The sequence below is a fragment of the Haliotis rubra genome, unplaced genomic scaffold, assembly GCF_003918875.1.
Source record: "Haliotis rubra isolate DU_JTF1 unplaced genomic scaffold, ASM391887v1 Scf2, whole genome shotgun sequence".
Lineage (NCBI taxonomy): Eukaryota > Metazoa > Mollusca > Gastropoda > Lepetellida > Haliotidae > Haliotis > Haliotis rubra.
In genome coordinates, this window is record NW_025766002.1 from 7989547 (window position 1) to 8009356 (window position 19810).

Sequence of the window (19810 nt, forward strand, 5' to 3'; positions counted from 1 at the left end):
AGCGCTACGATCGCTTTGTGAAACGGGCCCCAGGAGATAGAGTAACTGGCATCATCAGCATCCATGCAAATGGTATACGATGACCTGCATCAACCAGGTCAGCGAGCCCGACCATCAGATCCCGTTAGTCATCTCTCACAGCAAGGTTGGGCTGCTGATCTTCACAGGTCTGACCATTGTTGCATTATATTTGATAATACTTGAACATAGGTATTGAGATTCGTCTTGGACGAATGTTGACCAGCACTTTCGATTCACATAAAGAAACAGATCTGCAAGGTGGGCACAGCTCATGCCTATAAAATTTACCTATTGGGGCTTTAGGTCTGCCTTTTCAAATAACTTTTATAATATTATAATGATGATATAATAGTATAATATTTAAGTAGTAAATTCATACGTATACTACACATGTCCGTGTGAATCATATACGATTTGACTTAATACATTACCTTAAGAATCATGCTTCCTGGGCATTCGAATGCGTTCTTTGGAATGTGTATTTGTACCCTTTCATCCAGTTCGTAAACAACCGTACATCCATCAACTGGTACTTCCGTCAGAGTTTCCTTCGGCCTCGTGCACAACACAAACCATCCCCGAGGACCGACAGTGATCTGAGTTGTTGCTTCCCAGCGTTGCTGAATCAACAGAAATGTTTACAACTGAAGAAGAATTTGCTGGTAGAACAGCCAGGTGTGCGTGTTGCACGTGTGAAAATTGAAATCTCACAACATACGCTTGTTGATTACCTGGCTGTTCTACCAGCATGTGGTCCCTCGTCGGAAAAAATCGCGAAAAGTGACAACAAAGTAATGACCGTTTGTTAAACAACTTTTTTTTATTCGGGTGTCCAAAATTTATTCGGGTGTCTGAGACAAGTCATCAGAGTTGGTCTGTCGATTTCATGTGACTGTGCCAAATTTGCTTTTGAAGCGTTGATTAGATTTTGTGTTAGTGAGCAATTCATCGGTCTCAAACAGACTGTTGTCAAAAATGAAAAAAAGACAATGGAAATATTAAGAGGAATAATATTTATACGAAAGAAATATGTCATAACCTCATTTTAAGAGTTTTAATGTTCCATGGACCAGGGGAAGTGTTGACTCTGTAAAATGTTATCCTTACCCGTTCTTGTATGAATACTGTGTCAACCGGAGCTTCTTCCTGTTTATGTCCAATTGTTGCATATCTTAAAATTAGCTCAGAATACCGACCAGGTCCTTCCTCTAAATGGAACACTATTGCAAAATCAATACTGGGAGTGGATATGCACCATTCAATGAGATCTCCAAAAAATGCTTCATCCATCTTTGCAACAAGTCCGTATGGGTTATCTTCTGGCTCAGAGTACGTTAGTCGTAAGAAGGTCTTCTCAGCACCAACTCGTTTTTGCACACCAAACCTGATGTCCACATTCCTCAGAGATGCCTCTTTGAAATTTGTTGTCTCAATGTACGTTGTGTTCCTGCAATAGACATCTTGTTTGATATTATCACTCGCCGTGAAGGAATACCAATTGGTATCGGCCTTCTCCTTCTTATGAGTGGCTGGTGCTACCAGCAAAACAGGACACGCTGACCCTTTTAGTGAACACCTGGTGTCATCACTGAATGTCAGTCATCCAAATGATATACAGTCGTAGCTGAATATTTTCTGATCTGTCAACTTGACATCCATACTTATTGAGATCTAAAGGTACAAATGGTAAGAGAGGAGATATATAGTTCGGGAGGTCATTGCTCGATGACACTGTAAATGTACATTGTGTGACGTTGCACATATGAACCAGATGCCAATCTGATTGACGTCCAAAGTGAATGAACGTGTAATGTGAAGAGTGAACGATTTGCTTTCTGTGCATATCCCAGCGTGTCAGGTTAATGCTGGTAGAAAATCAGAAATGATGCAGGTTTTAGATGTCCACCTGTATGGTGCTGACATATCTATAAGTATACTATATATTAAAAAACCAAGATCACAGGTTTCGGGCGCACCCAGGGGACACAACTCTCTCTACATCGTAAACTACTGGGCCATCCCACTGGTTAGTGAATTCGAAGAAGATCAAAGACAATTACCAGTTTGCTGAAGCCAATGAGCTTAGGTATATCGTTCAAATGTCATTAACTGGGTGTGGTGATTCAACCTACAATTAAGCATGTGTAAGAATGTCACCACTGAATCAGTTTCCTTGAGGAAGATCAGAAATTATTTAACTGTGTTAAAATACGTGTGTGTGTGTTTGAAAGGTAGTGTTTATAATATATAGTGGCGCTGAGCAGTAGAGCACACATAAAACGCTGCATTTTTCACACGAGGCAAATGATAAGAAACAAAATCATGTGTCGATGAAGTTAGACCAGAGCTTGTCCTCAATGTGATGGGACACATGGCATCCTTGAACCTTTTATGAACCTTTGCTATTTCTACACGCCTATCTTTCAATATTGTCGGATGTCTGCAGTTAACATACCTGTAATCACCTGGTGGGGTGATCAGTCCTTGTCCTTTGAAATCGTTTACAAAAGAAGAGAGCTCTTTTGCAAATGTTTCATCATCTTCATCAGGTGTAGAAACAGCTAACCTGAAAGGTATATAACGCTGCAAATGTGTTCACTGGTGATCATAATATGAAGTTATAAAACAGAGAAATATCTATGATAATGTTTTGTGATGTAAAGTAAAATGTTCATCATTTCTTGTAAGGGGTGTGATGAACTTATATTATTATATAAGAGTATATTATTCTCCTGGTTTAGAGTTGAACTCGAAAACCTGAAGACATGTTACTTCCTTACTATACTGAATACTTATACCAAAGCTGCATATGAAGAAGAGAGGTTTTATGGGTGTCAACTTCTTTATTATTCTTTCTAAATGCCATTCAAAGACCTGCATATGAAATGTTGGACTTCCTAACATGATGACATCTATGTGAAATTTGGGTATAGGACATTTGGGTTGCAGGTTGGTCATTTTCAATCGTACCATATGTTCCGATGATTTTCAGGTAAATAATTGATTTTCCTTCGCATGTGTTTGTGACTAATGCCACATGTGAGGCAGGATAAGCTTACCTCTCCGCGAAAGCCGGGTATGATCTCTATTTGATAATAGTCGTGCTTACATATTGTGCAACTGTAAAATTTACTGATTATGGAAATGGCTTTGTTTTTATGTACTTCAGCTGATATGAAGTGTTATACACTGGTCTGAAAGCCCCAAGAACAGACACGTTATGGTATAGCTGAAATATTATTCGGAATGGGATTATAATTTTACATTTCAGTCATTCATACTTACCAGTGCCTGATGTTCTCAACCAGCAAGAGTTTGACGTTATTCTGTTGGACTTTACCGAGAGCTACGACAAGTGTCTTCAAGAAGGTCGCGTTGTCCCTTTCCTTTTCACGACATTTGTCCAACATCTGAAATATCGTTTATCCACTTAACCATTCAAACTGCATGGTAAAGCTTGAAGGTGTCAATGCAGCTGTCTGGGCCTCGCGGACGAAGAGGAAGACTTAGATCCGGATTAACAAATATACAGTATTGCTGAACTATACGTAATGAAGTCAAGGAATATTATAGTAACACAGTCATGTGTGGACAATGCGTGAAGTTATTAACAAGAATACCCCTACCTGTAGTTCCAGCCCTTCAATACGTACATTGATGTAAAACGAACTTAATGGTGTTCCTGCAGATGTATCACAACTTTAGATATGTGTTGGCCATAACCAAACATATACTGGCATAAGACATTTAACATGTGTGGGATGTAATAATGCATATCTATACTGCGCTCGTTTCCACGCTTGCCGCATGATCAAGGCGCAATGTAAACAATTATGTATGTCAAGTAATAGTTTCAGCTGAAGTTACCATTTTGTGAGAAGAACAGGCTAAATGGGTGACCATTGAAGTTGCACTTTGTTCATGATCTGCTTACGTAACATACAGTGTTATGTTACAGTGGTCAACAAGTTATTCAGCGAACAAGACTCATATCTTAGATGAACATATGTTGAGAATCTGAAATATACCCAGCATAAATAGTAAAACATCTTTGCCAAAGGAAATACAAGTTGATCATTGGCCAGTTGTGGAAAGTTCTCACCATAAACCTACTGTATTCTGTATCTGTACAGTTGTGGAAAGTTCTCACCATAAACCTACTGTATTCTGTATCTGTACACGATGTGGAAAGTACTCCCCATAAACCTACTGTATTCTGTATCTGTACAGTTGTGGAAAGTACTCACCATAAACCTTCTGTATTCTGTATCTGTACAATTGTGGAAAGTACTCACCATAAACCTACTATATTCTGTATCTGTACAGTTGTGGAAAGTACTGACCATAAACCTACTGTATTCTGTATCTGTACACGATGTGGAAAGTACTCCCCATAAAACTACTGTATTCTTTATCTGTACAGTTGTGGAAAGTACTCACCATAAACCTACTGTATTCTGTATCTGTACAAGATGTGGAAAGTACTCACCATAAACCTACTGTATTCTGTATCTGTACAGTTGTGGAAAGTACTCACCATAAAACCACTGTATTCTGTATCTGTACAAGATGTGTAGTCACAGATGCGTTTTATTTCATCATCACTTAAACCAAGTTCTTTAAATAACGTAATGTCAGGTGTCATATCCTTAACAACACTGACAAAGAAGCTGTTTAGAACATGCCTTCTGTTTTCTGCAAATACAAAAATGTATATCGGCAGAGGTATAACCTTATAGTTACTTGTGCATAGTGCACCACACATTGTAAAATACATTCTGGACATATTTGAATTTTATATTATTTTAACTTCTATATAGTATTAGCTGCGCAGAAGAACCCGGAGAACCCAAACACAGATATTATGTAGAATTCTTCTGGAAAGGAAATAGTCAACTCTCTGCCAGGAATATTTCCGCAGAGTTTAAGACGAATGCATTTCAAACACATGTGTACTTTTACTTAAAGGGTCGTCGTTTTCATTGCATAGCACCGGTGTTATATTGGCTCGTATCTGTATTATTGTTGAATGTAACGACCAACACCAAGAAACAAACATTACACAGACAAAATTAGTATCACAGCAGTGGAACACAAGTTTACATACTGTCAGTACTTTGATAGTACATAATATAGCGTAGCAATGGTTTTGATATATAATATCCAGATGCATATTTGAAATTGTAATTAGTACGCAGCCTTGTTTCTTAGTTTGCCACAATAAATGCGTATATATATATATATATATATATATATATATATATATATATATATATATATATATTAATATATATATAAATTTATATAACACTTCTTCGATACAAAGTTCTATGTGATTCAGCCAGTCATGTTGCTAACGATATTGAGTATTTCCACAGTGAAAGTTTGGATATTCACTTCTCAATATTAGTTTATTAGTTTTGAATTGCAAAGCAGTAAAACATATCCCTTGTATTGGTTTATAATTTTTGAAATGTCAAACATATTGTATGGGGCTATATCTAACAACAGTACATAATAGTTTCTGAACATAAAAGACTAGAACATAAATTCCAGTCCAAAATTCTACTTCCATTAATGCCAAAGTGAGGCCTAAAGGTAAGTTAACCGCGATGTCTATTACATCTATATAATTACACGAATTTCCACCTACACGCTTCAACGTCATCATTAGGGAGAGATTACAGTTACAGATCTTGTGTATAAAGATACGAAGTGTAGCCGTGTACACACACACTCCTACTCGTTTCAACTTCATCTTCTGAGTGAGGAACACCAGGGAGAGACTGTAGTTACATAACTGTGTTGTGTTCGTATTGTGTCATTATTTGTGTCATGGATCTATTACATATCTTACTGTTCATAGGCCAAGGAGCTTCAACTCTGGGAGACGCCTCAATCTCAGCTATCAGCGGAAGAGGCAGCTGCGTGACGAGGCGAGACTTGTGATCCCCAGCTGTATAAATGTTAATGCATCCACAAAGAGATGCATCCTTGCATTGTGATACTTCAACAAGGAGGCTGCGGTAGTTCGCTTCTCTTGGCGTCCGTTCTAGATGGTCATTATATTCTCCAAGAAACTCATACTTGCCTTCTACTTGAAAACGATAGCTTTGCCTCTCTAATGAAGCAAACTTCCCGCTCACAGCTAGAGTTACGAATGATTTTTGTTTCCAATCGTCGAGACAAAGATAGATTTCATTTGGTTCCAGGCATCCAACGATAACTTCGTACCGATTAACTCCAATAACCTTCCCAACAACAAAGAAGGTCACAAAACAGTCAGTCATACTTGTTGTCATGGCACCGCCGCCCTTTGGTCGCCTTTACTTGTGTATGGCTGAAAGATCATATAAGGATGTATCATGTAAGGATGTATCATGTAAGGATGTATCATGTAAGGATGTATCATGTAAGGATGTATCATGTAAGGATGTATCATATAAGGATGTATCATGTAAGGATTATCATATAAGGATGTATCATATAAGGATGTATCATGTAAGGATGTATCATATAAGGATGTATCATGTAAGGATGTATCATGTAAGGATGTATCATATAAGGATATATCATATAAGGATGTATCATGTAAGGATGTATCATGTAAGGATGTATCATGTAAGGATGTATCATGTAAGGATGTATCATATAAGGATGTATCATGTAAGGATGTATCATGTAAGGATGTATCATATAAGGATGTATCATGTAAGGATGTATCATGTAAGGATGTATCATGTAAGGATGTATCATGTAAGGATGTATCATGTAAGGATGTATCATATAAGGATGTATCATGTAAGGATGTATCATGTAAGGATGTATCATGTAAGGATGTATCATGTAAGGATGTATCATTTAAGGATGTATCACGTAAGGATGTATCACGTAAGGATGTATCAGGTAAGGATGTATCATGTAAGGATGTATCATGTAAGGATGTATCATGTAAGGATGTATCATGTAAGGATGTATCATCTAAGGATGTATCATGTAAGGACAGATCATATAAGGATGTATCATGTAAGGATGTATCATGTAAGGATGTATCATATAAGGATGTATCATGTAAGGATGTATCATGTAAGGATGTATCATGTAAGGATGTATCATGTAAGGATGTATCATATAAGGATGTATCATATAAGGATGTATCATGTAAGGATGTATCATGTAAGGATGTATCATTCCTTTGTCCCTGAGTTCATGTTGACATTAATACAAACACACAATTCGAATTACACACATATCGAATTTCGTTTCATTTTCAATACAAATGACAATAGTGGACCTAAATAAGATTGAGATTCGTCAATCGAGATTTAAGATTCATTGGTCCAGTGTGTTCTAAGAGGATCTGTTCAGTTAGTTCTCCAGACGCCACACATATATACTCCCCATCAAAAGTTTACACTCGCTAGTGTAAATGTAGCCACTTACTTCAGGCAACTGTTATGAACTAGATTTTGTAAAATAATCCTTTCAGTTTAAAGGTAGTTTACACATGAACTGATGTATTGTAAAACAAATTTGTGACGATGAAAAGTTTATTGTCATGTGTTCAATAAATGATGAAACTGTTGGAAATGGCGATTTTTTTAATCCAAACTTTACACCAAAACGCAGCTGTTCACATGCACGATATTTGCACATGCTTTTCAGCAATTTGATGCATGATCCTCGTGCAATTAATCTGCATAAGGTTTGCAGATGTTTCCCCCAAGTTAGTGGAGAAATTCATCTTCGTTGTAACCATATGTATATACATAACTTATAGTGATTGATTTAAGCGAGTCTAAACTTTTGATGGGTGGTATACTACATGACGTTAACTCATTTGAGATACAGATCCATTCTTTTTACTTGTAACTAAATTTTGCAAAATATAACACACCAACTCACGACGAAAGAGAAGACATCAGACATTAAGCATTGGCTCAGGAACCATCGTACACTTTTGATAAGAACTGCATACAAGTAAGCTGCTCAGTTTCTGCAAAACCTACCTGGTAGAATGACTGCCAAACACTGTGGTACAAAATGATCGGCAATGTGACGTAAACAGACAATGAGACGACGCTCCTCTTATCAAATGCAGTATCAGAATTTGTCATACGTTTTAATCAGGCATTTACCATTGGCACTAGCTCAGGATCCATGGTACTACATCGTACACCTTTGAAAAGAACTGCATAATGCAAAGCTACAAGTAAGCTGCTCAATTTCTGAAAATCCTACCTGTAGAATGGCTGCTAATTCACTGTGGTACACCATGTATTCGACAATGTCGCGTAAACAAACAATGAGACGACACTCCTCTGATCGAATACAGGATCACATTTTGTAATATGGGTTAATGCATCAAGGTGTCATACTTCACAACTATATAATTTAGGTTGTTGAAGTAATATATATCTCAGCATGGGGTATACGCGTTATGTGAGAGGGTAGAAGGTTATCTCTGCAGACAAGGAAGTTTTACATAAAGACTATTTGACCGAAGCATTGTCAGCCAACTTCTTTTAACATCAGATCATAAGCTGTGTTTGGTAGTGCGTAAGCCAGTGGAGACAGACAGTTAACTTACTAACAGCATCAAAGTGGATTCTGGCTAGAACTGCCTCCCATTTACTTATGTGTTTTATTGATGAGTTGACTAAATGGATCGATCGATGCTCATGCTGTTGATCACTGGATTGTCTGGTCCAGACTCTATTATTTACAGATAGATGAAATATTTCTAACTGCGGCTTTAGACAGCAACCAACCAACCAACTAAATGAGTGAGTGGGTGAGTTTAGTTTTACGCCGCACTCAGCATTATTCCACCTATTTGACGGCAGTCTGGACCAGACAATCAAGTCATGAACAGCATGAGCATCGAGCTACACAGTTGGGATACGATGACATGTGACAACCAAGTCAGCGAGCCAATTATCCATTTCTGGAACCTCTTCGATCTGAAAATATGATTTGGGAGCAGTGTCATTTTTGCTAAATTTGACGATAATTTGTGGCGATGAATAGAAATTACATACAGGATACAGGAGTCTAGATGAATGACAACAGGTGGCTTTGTCCATTAGTCGTAAGGTTACTGCTTCGTCTGTCTTGCGGGAGTACAGATTAGATACCATAAGTTCATCCTACATCAAGTGAGTGAGTGAGTGAGTGAGTTAAGTTTTATGCTGTGATCAGCAATATTCCAGCTATTTGGCGGCGGTCTGTAAATAATCGAGTCTGGACCAGACAATCCAGGGATCAACAGCATGAGCATCAATCTACGCAACTGGGATGCGATGTCATGTGTCAACCAAGTCAGCGAGCCTGACCACCCGATCCCGTTAGTCGCCTCTTACGACAAGCATGGGTTGCACGAGATCAATTCTAACCCGGATCTTCACGCGTACCAACTAAATGGATCGAGTAGATTGACATGGTGGTTAGGTTGTTTGCGTGCCATTGAAGCCAGAATACGTAGGTGGAAACTCATAATATCAATCACTGGTATGGATAATGCAGAATCAGCTTTGTAAAGGTGGTTGATAGAACACACGTAAGTAGTGAGCGAGAGGTTTTATGCTTTTAGCAATGCTCCAGAACAGCGCGACCTCAGAAATGGGTTTCACTTATTGTACCAATGTGGGGAATCGAACCCGGGTCTTCAGTGCGACGAGATAACGCTTTAACCACATGGCTACCCCACCGCTCCACACACATAAAAACTGACTTTGTAATCTTGAGTTTGTAGTGCATCCGTCTTACACCAGTATTATTTGTTATGTGACATCAAGTCATTTCCCAAATGAATGTATAGTTTAAATGAACTAAAAACGAGTTGAAGAAGTTTCAGTCTCTTTTAATAACTGACAAGAACCTTGAAACCCAGATCAAGTAAACAGTTTAATCATACTTCTGGTACTTCCTGTATTTTGCGCTGCGTATTTATCAAGGGAAGTCACTTACTAAAATATCAATAGTCACACATACTATCGATGTATCAAAAGTTTTTCGTTTCTACCGTCGATTAATTGCTATCGGAGATTCAACAATTGCAATCCATCAATAGTTCGATGAATCTTTACATCACTACACACTCACAGGCCCTCGTGTCTTTTCGAGGATTAAAGATGTTAAGAAAAATGTAAAAATAATAGAGATGATCCCCCGTCTCGAAATGCTACACAGTACAATCCTAGTACTATATGATATGTATTGTACTGTGTAGCATCTCTCTGTGTCTGTCTGTCTGTCTGTGTGTGTTGGGTTGAAATATTTCTACATGTCCACCATTTCATGAACAAAAATATAGTGTTGTTTTGTCTAGACAAGAATACGCTTGCTCTATTCATCATACATTACATTTCTACAATTTAATTTGTAACAAAATGAAAAATATTGTTTTGTTTCTAACATTAGAATATACTAATTATAAACATAAACGAAAAATTGCAAGAAAAATCCAAATTATTGTAAAAGCTTGTTATCGTTTCTCTGCCTTTGATATATCGTTAACATATTTTGTCAATCATATATCGCCTTGTCAGCGCCGACATATGTAAAGTGAGGGATTATGTTTTAGCAACATTCCATCAATATCACGGCGGTAGGCTACAACAACATTGTGATGTAAATCATCATGTGTGTTTGACGTTTAGGTATAAACTAATATACAAAAACGAACTCTTATACAATTCGATGATGACTTTACATTTGTCTATACAAACCACATTCTTACAAAATGCTCCCCTAGGCATGTTATCAACGCTGGTACACTGTTAATGTTTGTTACGATACATGTTAAGTAACATTTACGAAACAAAAATACAGTACCATCTAGTAAAGCCAGCTTTTAATGTTTAAATTATAACAATTACCATACAATATCAACATACCTTAAATACTGTCCATATATATATCATCAAAATCCGAACATGTATAAATTTACTGTTTTGTAACCTAACACTCGGATATCATGGAATCGTGTATATATGTCTTTGATTCTATGAACGGAAAATGTACTAGATTTAAAAGTCTTAAGTAAACTTTTATGGCATGCATATAAATTAATAGAGAGTACATGTAAAACCTGAGATGACAGATAACACACATACAAAATTTGTTCACCATAATATATATGACATATGTATATCTATAATGTATATCTATAATTGTATATAAAACTATATATTTTGCATTGTATATAAGCCTGAGGCCTTCATACTGGAAACAAACACTTGACTTCACTTGGCCTTCTGAAATGAAGCATATTTTTATCAAAAGCCTATTCACATGAATCCATTTACATCAAAAGCCAATTAACATGAATCCTCTCACGTCGAAAATCGTATAATTAGTTTTTAGGCTGATTACATCCCTTCTAATCGAGAGTACTGAAAATTTAAAGTTTCGAATATCTGAAACGTAGTCAGTGTCTCGTTAAGCAGGGTAGCTTTGTCTAAAATATGCTTCCGTTATCCTGGTAGTATCAGGGTACCCGGTAGGATGAGCTGGGACTATCCACTTAGCGTCTTATGTGCGACTTGTCACGTATACGCCCCAGCGAGTCGGGAATGAAAATTAAGGGTAGAGTGAGTGAGTGAACGGAAAATGTTTACCTTTCAATAATATAATGAATTAGTCTTTCTCTCCATCTCCTCCCTCCCCTTCTCCCACTCAAATTATCTCCACTCATTTACCATACTGAATTTCTGTAATTACTGTATTGTAGAATGTTGACAGTGATTTAATCCGAGGCAACAGAAAACTGCACTTTTGTTTGTCGAATGTATCATATGTTATGTCCCCGTTAACCGTATGTCAACATCGATATTCAGTGTGTATTTGGTTTCGTAAAGTTGAAGCTTCTGTACTTGTGACGCTCAATGCCATTTGGCGTTCAAATTGACCAGTAAAATGTCAAGCTTCTTTAAAGCGACGGGCAATAGAGCGAACCTTTCGAACAAATTCTTGATCTCCAGATGGGCACGAGTCAAGCCTGAAACATATAATGGTTTTGAAAATGTATAGTGAACGACGTGTCAATAGAAAACATCAATATATCAATATACTAGTATCAAGCAAGCCACAAAACCAGTTCTATAATAAAAAATAATTAGGCGACAAATCTCTAGCTGTAAAACATCTTCAGAAATCTCTGCCTTATACAGCCTTAAATTTAATGTTCAAACATCAGTTTCATTGGTATACTGGTCTTCGTTAGAAACAAACAAGACGCAAGTCGTTAACAAGCAGATCAAACAAGAAGACAAAGTCACCAATATCCCCCGCAGCGCGGCGGCGGCGGCGGCGGCGGCGGCGGCGGCGCGCGGCGCGGCGCGGCGGCGGCGGCGGCGGCGGCGGCGCGGCGGCGGCGGCGGCGGCGGCGGCGGCGGCGGCGGCGGCGGCGGCGGCGGCGGCGCGCGGCGGCGGCGGCGGCGGCGGCGGCGGCGGCGGCGGCGGCGGGCGGCGGCGCGGCGGCGGCGGCGGCGGCGGCGGCGGCGGCGGCGGCGGCGGCGGCGGCGGCGGCGGCGGCGGCGGCGGCGGCGGCGCGCGGCGGCGCGGCGGCGGCGGCGGCGGCGGCGGCGGCGGCGGCGGCGGCGCGCGGCGGCGGCGGCGGCGGCGGCGGCGGCGGCGGCGGCGGCGGCGGGCGGCGGCGGCGGCGGCGGCGCGGCGCGGCGGCGGCGGCGGCGGCGGCGGCGGCGGCGGCGGCGGCGGCGGCGGCGGCGGCGGTTATGCTGATATATACATTTGGTAATGGAACCCAGCAGTGAAAAGTATGTACCCACCTTTTTGATAGCAATAAGTGAAGGATAAGGAATACAATTTATGTTGGACATTTGTATCTCTTCGGCTACTTTAAAGATTGTATTTTCAGATGTTGGATAAGTGCCGGGAGAAGCGAGGCGACAATGCCGCATTTCTGCACATGCTACTTTTAGCCCTGGAAGATTTCCAGCAGAACGAGACCAAAGAATGGGTCCTTCAGCGCATCAACCGATGGTAATTGTGGAACTTCACAGCAGGTGTCATCCACATAGGACTTTTTCTCGCTTCGCTCTGCTATATTATCTCCCGCATCGCGTTTTTCTTTTCTTTTGTATGTGCGTGTGCGTGCGTGCGTGCGTGTGTGTGTTAAAATGCGCTCCATCCGTCCGTCCGTGGTAGTTTTGGATTTTTGTATAAAATATTTTTTGCGTTTCCATTGCAACAAGTTTGACTTTGAATGAAATTGGTGGTAGTGTTCTTTTCCGAAGCAGAACTGTAAGTCCGCTCAACATTTCTTCACCAAACTTGGCACATAGATTGGTCTGGTGGTGTACTGTTGCCTTTTGCTAGTTTTGGAATTCTTAGTAAAATATTGTTTTGTGTTTCCATGGCAACAAGTTCAAATTCGACTGAATATGGTGGTTGTGCTCTTTTCCTGAGCAGAACTTTAAAACCGGTCACTATTTCTTCACAAAACTTGGAACATAGATAGGCCTGGTGGTTTACTGGTGCCTTTTGGTAATTTAGGAATTCTGAATAAAATATTTTTTTGTGTTTCCATTCCAACACGCCTGGCTTTGACTGAATTTGGTTGCAGGCTCCTTTCTGGAGCAGACCTTAAAAACTTTTCAATACTCTCCTTCCACTTTGCCATATACACACCAAAACAATTGACATCATCATAACTAGTAAGCATATTCTTGAAGAGAATTTTGCCATTGCGGGGGATATTGGTGACTTTGTCTTGCGTCTTGTTTGTTTGTAACGAAGACCAGTATACCAATGAAACTGATGTTTGAACATTAAATGTAATGCTGTATAAGGCAGAGATTTCTGAAGATATTATGCAGCTAGAGATTCGTCGCTTAATTATTTTTTATTATAGAACTAGGTTTGTGGCTTGCTTGATACTGGTTTATTGATATATTGATGTTTTCTATTGACACGTCGTTCACTATACATTTTCAAAACCATTATATGTTTCAGGCTTGACTCGTGCCCATCTGGAGATCAAGAATTTGTTCGAAAGGTTCGCTCTATTGCCCGTCGCTTTAAAGAAGCTTGACATTTTACTGATCAATTTGAACTTCAAATGGCATTGAGCGTCACCAGTACAGAAGCCTCAACTTTACGAAACCAAATACACACTGAATATCGATGTTGACATACGGTTAACGGGGATATAAAATATGATACATTCGACAAACAAAAGTGCAGTTTTCTGTTACCTCGGATTAAATCACTGTCAACATTCTGACATTCTACAATACAGTAATTACAGCAGTTCAGTATGGTAAATGAGTGGAGATAATTTGAGTGGGGGAAGGGGAGGGGGAGATGGAGAGAAAGACTAATTCATTATATTATTGAAAGGTAAACAACATTTTCCGTTCACTCACTCACTCTACCCTTAATTTTCATTCCCGACTCGCTGGGGCGTATACGTGACAAGTCGCACATAAGACGCTAAGTGGATAGTCCCCGCTCATCCTACCGGGTACCCTGATACTACCAGGATAACGGAAGCATATTTTAGACAAAGCTATCCTGCTTAACGAGACACTGACTACGTTTCAGATATTCGTAACTTTAAATTTTCAGTACTCTCGATTAGAAGGGATGTAATCAGCCTAAAAACTAATTATACGATTTTCGACGTGAGGGGATTCATGTAAATTGGCTTTTGATACAAATGGATTCATGTGAATAGGCTTTCGGTGTAAATTGATTCATGTGAATGTGCTTTTTCCAAGTAAATGGATTCATGTGAATAGGCTTTTGATAAAAATATGCTTCATTTCAGAATGCCAAGTGAAGTCAAGTGTTTATTTCCAGGTTTTACATGTACTCTCTCTTAATCTATATGCATGCCATAAAAGTTTACTTAAGACTTTTAAATCTAGTACATTTTCCGTTCATAGAATCAAAGACGTATATACACGATTCCATGGTATCCGAGTGTTAGGTTACAAAACACAGTAAATTTATACATGTTCGGATTTTGATGATATATATATGGACAGTATTTAAGGTATGTTGATATTGTATATTGTAATTGTTATAATTTAAACATTAAGAGCTGGCTTTACTAGATGGTACTGTATTTTTGTTTCGTAAATGTTACTTAACATGTATCGTAACAAACATTAGAAGTGTACCAGCGTTTATAACATGCCTAGGGAAGCATTTTGTAAGAATGTGGTTTGTATATACAAATAAAAAGTCATCATCAAATTGTATAAGAGTTCGTTTTGTATATTAGTTTATACCTAAACGTCAAACACACATGATGATTTACGTCATATTGTTGTTGTAGCCTACCGCCGTGATATTGATGGAATGTTGCTAAAACATAATCACTCACTTCACATATGTCGGCGCTGACAAGGCGATATATGATTGACAAAATATGTAAACGATATGTCAAAGGCAGAGAAACGATAACACGCTTTTACAATAATTTGGATTTTTCTTGCAATTTTTCGTTTATGTTTGTAATTAGTATATTCTAATGTTAGAAACAAAACAACATTTTTCATTTTGTTACAAATTAAATTGTAGAAATGTAATGTATGATGAATAGAGCAAGCGTATTCTTGTCTAGACAAAACAACACTATATTTTTGTTCATGAAATGGTGGACATGTAGAAATATTTCAACCCAACACACACAGACAGACAGACAGACAGAGAGAGAGAGTGTGAGGAGAGAGAGAGAGAGAGAGTGAGGAGAGAGAGAGATGCTACACAGTACAATACATATCATATAGTACTAGGATTGTACTGTGTAGCATTTCGAGACGGGGGATCATCTCTATTATTTTTACATTTTTCTTAACATCTTTAATCCTCGCAAAGACACGAGGGCCTGTGAGTGTGTAGTAATGTAAAGATTCATCGAACTATTGATGGATTGCAGTTGTTGAATCCCCGATAGCAATTAATCGATGGTAGAAACGAAAAACTTTTGATGCATCGATATTATGTGTTTGACATTTTAGTAAGTGACTTCCCTTGAGTTAAACAGACACCAGACAATTCTCCAAATCCCTCGTTTAGAATAGCCCAGGGTATGTAAAACTCTATCTAAACATAGCACACCTCTGCCCATCTCTGAATGTCAACAGGTCCAATGTATGACACTCTTAGCTTTGTTGGACAATGAATACAACTTGTACATAACACATGACGGGGCGGTGGGGTAGCCTAGTGGTTAAAGCGTTGGCTCGGCACGCCGAAGACCCGGGTTCGAATCCCCACATGGGCACAATGTGTGAAGCCCATTTCTGGTGTCCCCCGCCGTGATGTTGCTGGAATATTGCTAAAAGCGGCGTAAAACCAAACTCAGTCAGTCAGTCAGTCAGTCAGACATAACACATGACATTTATAAATGGGACACGCCCCCTGTAGTCCCTATGACATGTGGCTGGACTAAACCCGATTTCTGTGCTATTTGAAGGTTTAGTGCAATGAATGACTTGTTGACGTAGACAATTCACATTTTCTATTGATATGTTACTGCACGTTTTAGTACCATTCTGTTACATAAACGCAACCTGCTCATCTGGAGTAATAAAACATGTGTGCTGATTTTATTGATGTGTTAAGTAGCTGAAGTAGCTCAGCGTGAGTCATGTGACACCCTTGATGTCACATAACAAATAATACTGGTGTAAGATATGGTGGCTGATTAGGGCCATCGCTTTCTCGCCTTAAAATTCGGAGGCTGTATCATATAGTAAGACGGATGCACTACAAACTCAAGATTACAAAGTCAGTTTTCATGTGTGTGGAGCGGTGGGGTAGCCATTTGTTTAAAGCGTTATCTCGTCGCACTGAAGACCCGGGTTCGATTCACCACATTGGTACAATAAGTGAAACCCATTTCTGAGGTCGCGCTGTTCTGTATTTCTGGAGCATTGCTAAAGCATAAAACCTCTCGCTCACTACTTACGTGTGTTCTATCAACCACCTTTACAAAGCTGATTCTGCATTATCCATACCAGTGATTGATATTATGAGTTTCCACCTACGTATTCTGGTTTCAATGGCATGCAAACAACCTAACCACCATGTCAATCTACTCGATCCATTTAGTTGGTACGCGTGAAGATCCGGGTTAGAATTGATCTCGTGCAACCCATGCTTGTCGTAAGAGGCGACTAACGGGATCGGGTGGTCAGGCTCGCTGACTTGGTTGACACATGACATCGCATCCCAGTTGCGTAGATTGATGCTCATGCTGTTGATCCCTGGATTGTCTGGTCAGACTCGATTATTTACAGACCGCCGCCAAATAGCTGGAATATTGCTGATCACAGCATAAAACTTAACTCACTCACTCACTCACTCACTTGATGTAGGATGAACTTATGGTATCTAATCTGTACTCCCGCAAGACAGACGAAGCAGTAACCTTACGACTAATGGACAAAGCCACCTGTTGTCATTCATCTAGACTCCTGTATCCTGTATGTAATTTCTATTCATCGCCACAAATTAGAGTCAAATTTAGCAAAAATGACACTGCTCCCAAATCATATTTTCAGATCGAAGAGGTTCCAGAAATGGATAATTGGCTCGCTGACTTGGTTGACACATGTCATCGTATCCCAACTGTGTAGCTCGATGATCATGCTGTTCATGACTTGATCGTCTGGTCCAGACTGGCCGCCAAATAGGTGGAATAATGATGAGTGCGGCGTAAAACTAAACTCACCCACTCACTCATTTAGTTGGTTGGTTGGTTGCTGTCTAAAGCCGCAGTTAGAAATATTTCAGCTATCTGTAAATAATAGAGTCTGGACCAGACAATCCAGTGATCAACAGCATGAGCATCGATCGATCCATTTAGTCAACTCATCAATAAAACTCATAGGTAAATGGGAGGCAGTTCTAGCCAGAATCCACTTTGATGATGTTAGTACGCTGTAAGTTAGCTGGATGTCTCCACTGGCTTACGCACAATCAAACACAGCTTATGATCTGACGTTAAAAGAAGTTGGCTGACAATGCTTCGGTTTAATAGTCTTTATGTACAACTTCCTTGTCTGCAGAGATACCTTCTATCCTCTCACATAACACGTATACCCCATGCTGAGATATATATTACTTCAACAACCTAAATTATATAGTTGTGAAGTATGACGCTCTGATACATTAACCCATATTACAAAATGTGATCCTGTAATCGATCAGAGGAGTGTCGTCTCATTGTTTGTTTACGCGACATTGTCGAATACATGGTGTACCACAGTGAATTAGCAGCCATTCTACAGGTAGGATTTTCAGAAATTGAGCAGCTTACTTGTAGCTTTGCATTATGCAGTTCTTATCAAAGGTGTACGATGTAGTACGATGGTTCCTGAGCCAGTGCCAATGGTAAATGCCTGATTAAAACGTATGACAAATTCTGATACTGCATTTGATAAGAGGAGCGTCGTCTCATTGTCTGTTTACGTCACATTGCCGATCATATTGTACCACAGTGTTTGGCAGTCATTCTACCAGGTAGGTTTTGCAGAAACTGAGCAGCTTACTTGTATGCAGTTCTTATCAAAAGTGTACGATGGTTCCTGAGCCAATGCTTAATGTCTGATGTCTTCTCTTTCGTCGTGAGTTGGTGTGCTTTATATTTTGCAAAATGTAGTTACAAGTAAAAAGAATGGATCTGTATCTCAAATGAGTTAACGTCATGTACTATACCACCCATCAAAAGTTTAGACTCGCTTGAATCAATCACTATAAGTTATGTATGTACATATGGTTACAACGAAGATGAATTTCTCCACTAACTGGAGGAAACATCTGCAAACCTTATGCAGATTAATTCCACAAAGATCATGCATCAAGTTGCTGAAAAGCATGTGCAAATATCGTGCATGTGAAAGCTGCGTTTTGGTGTAAAGTTTGGATAAAAAAATCGCCATTTCAACAGTTTAATCATTTATTGAACACATGACAATAAACTTTTCATCGTCACGAATTTGTTTTACAATACATCAGTTCATGTATTAAAGTACCTTTAAACTGTATAGGATTATTTTACAAAATCTAGTTCATAACAGTTGCCTGAAGTAAGTGGCTACATTTACACTAGTAAGAGTATAATTTTGTTGGGGATTATATATGTGTGGCGTCTGGAGAACTAACTGAACAGATCCCCTTAGAACACACTGGACCAATGAATCTTAAATCTCGATTGACGAATCTCAATCTTATTTAGGTCCACTATTGTCATTTGTATTGAAAATGAAACGACATTCGATATGTGTGTAATTCGAATTGTGTGTTTGTATTAATGTCAACATGAACTCAGGGACAAAGGAATGATACATCCTTACATGATACATCCTTATATGATACATCCTTACATGATACATCCTTACATGATACATCCTTACATGATACATCCTTACATGATACATCCTTACATGATACATCCTTACATGATCTGTCCTTACATGATACATCCTTACATGATACATCCTTATATGATACATACATGATACTCGATATCTCTTACATGATACATCCTTACATGATACATCCTTATATGATACATCCTTACATGATACATCCTTACATGATACATCCTTATATGATCTGTCCTTACATGATACATCCTTACATATGATCATCCTTTACATCCCATGATACACAATGATACATCCTTATATGATACATCCTTACATGCATGATAAATCCTTAGGGCACATGATCTTTCAGCCATACACAAGTGACCATGGGCGGCGGTGCCATGACAACAAGTATGACTGACTGTTTGGTGACGTTCTTT

The 19810-nt window shown here is 39.1% G+C and overlaps 1 protein-coding gene across 1 annotated transcript; it reads right to left on the reverse strand.

The window, feature by feature from the left end:
- Positions 1-124: 124 nt before the first annotated feature.
- LOC124275499 lies at positions 125-8309 on the reverse strand. The gene is made up of 8 exons (XM_046711082.1): positions 8263-8309; positions 5879-6361; positions 4559-4716; positions 3307-3431; positions 2477-2587; positions 1129-1468; positions 453-641; positions 125-169 (listed from the first exon to the last, which is right to left on the reverse strand). The coding sequence occupies exons 2-8, from the start codon at positions 6321-6323 to the stop codon at positions 125-127; spliced, it is 1413 nt and encodes a 470-aa protein (XP_046567038.1). The 5' UTR covers positions 6324-6361; positions 8263-8309.
- Between the last annotated feature and the right edge of the window lie 11501 nt (positions 8310-19810).

Coding starts and splice junctions, on each gene's coding strand:
- LOC124275499 (XM_046711082.1), bottom strand. CDS start 6,323: ATGACAACAAGTATGACTGACTGTTTTGTGACCTTCTTTGTTGTTGGG. Junction 1,469..2,476: donor ACCCCACCAGGTGATTACAG/GTATGTTAACTG, acceptor TGTCTATTGCAG/GAACACAACGTACATTGAGA. Junction 642..1,128: donor CAGTATTCATACAAGAACGG/GTAAGGATAACA, acceptor CTGTTGATTCAG/CAACGCTGGGAAGCAACAAC.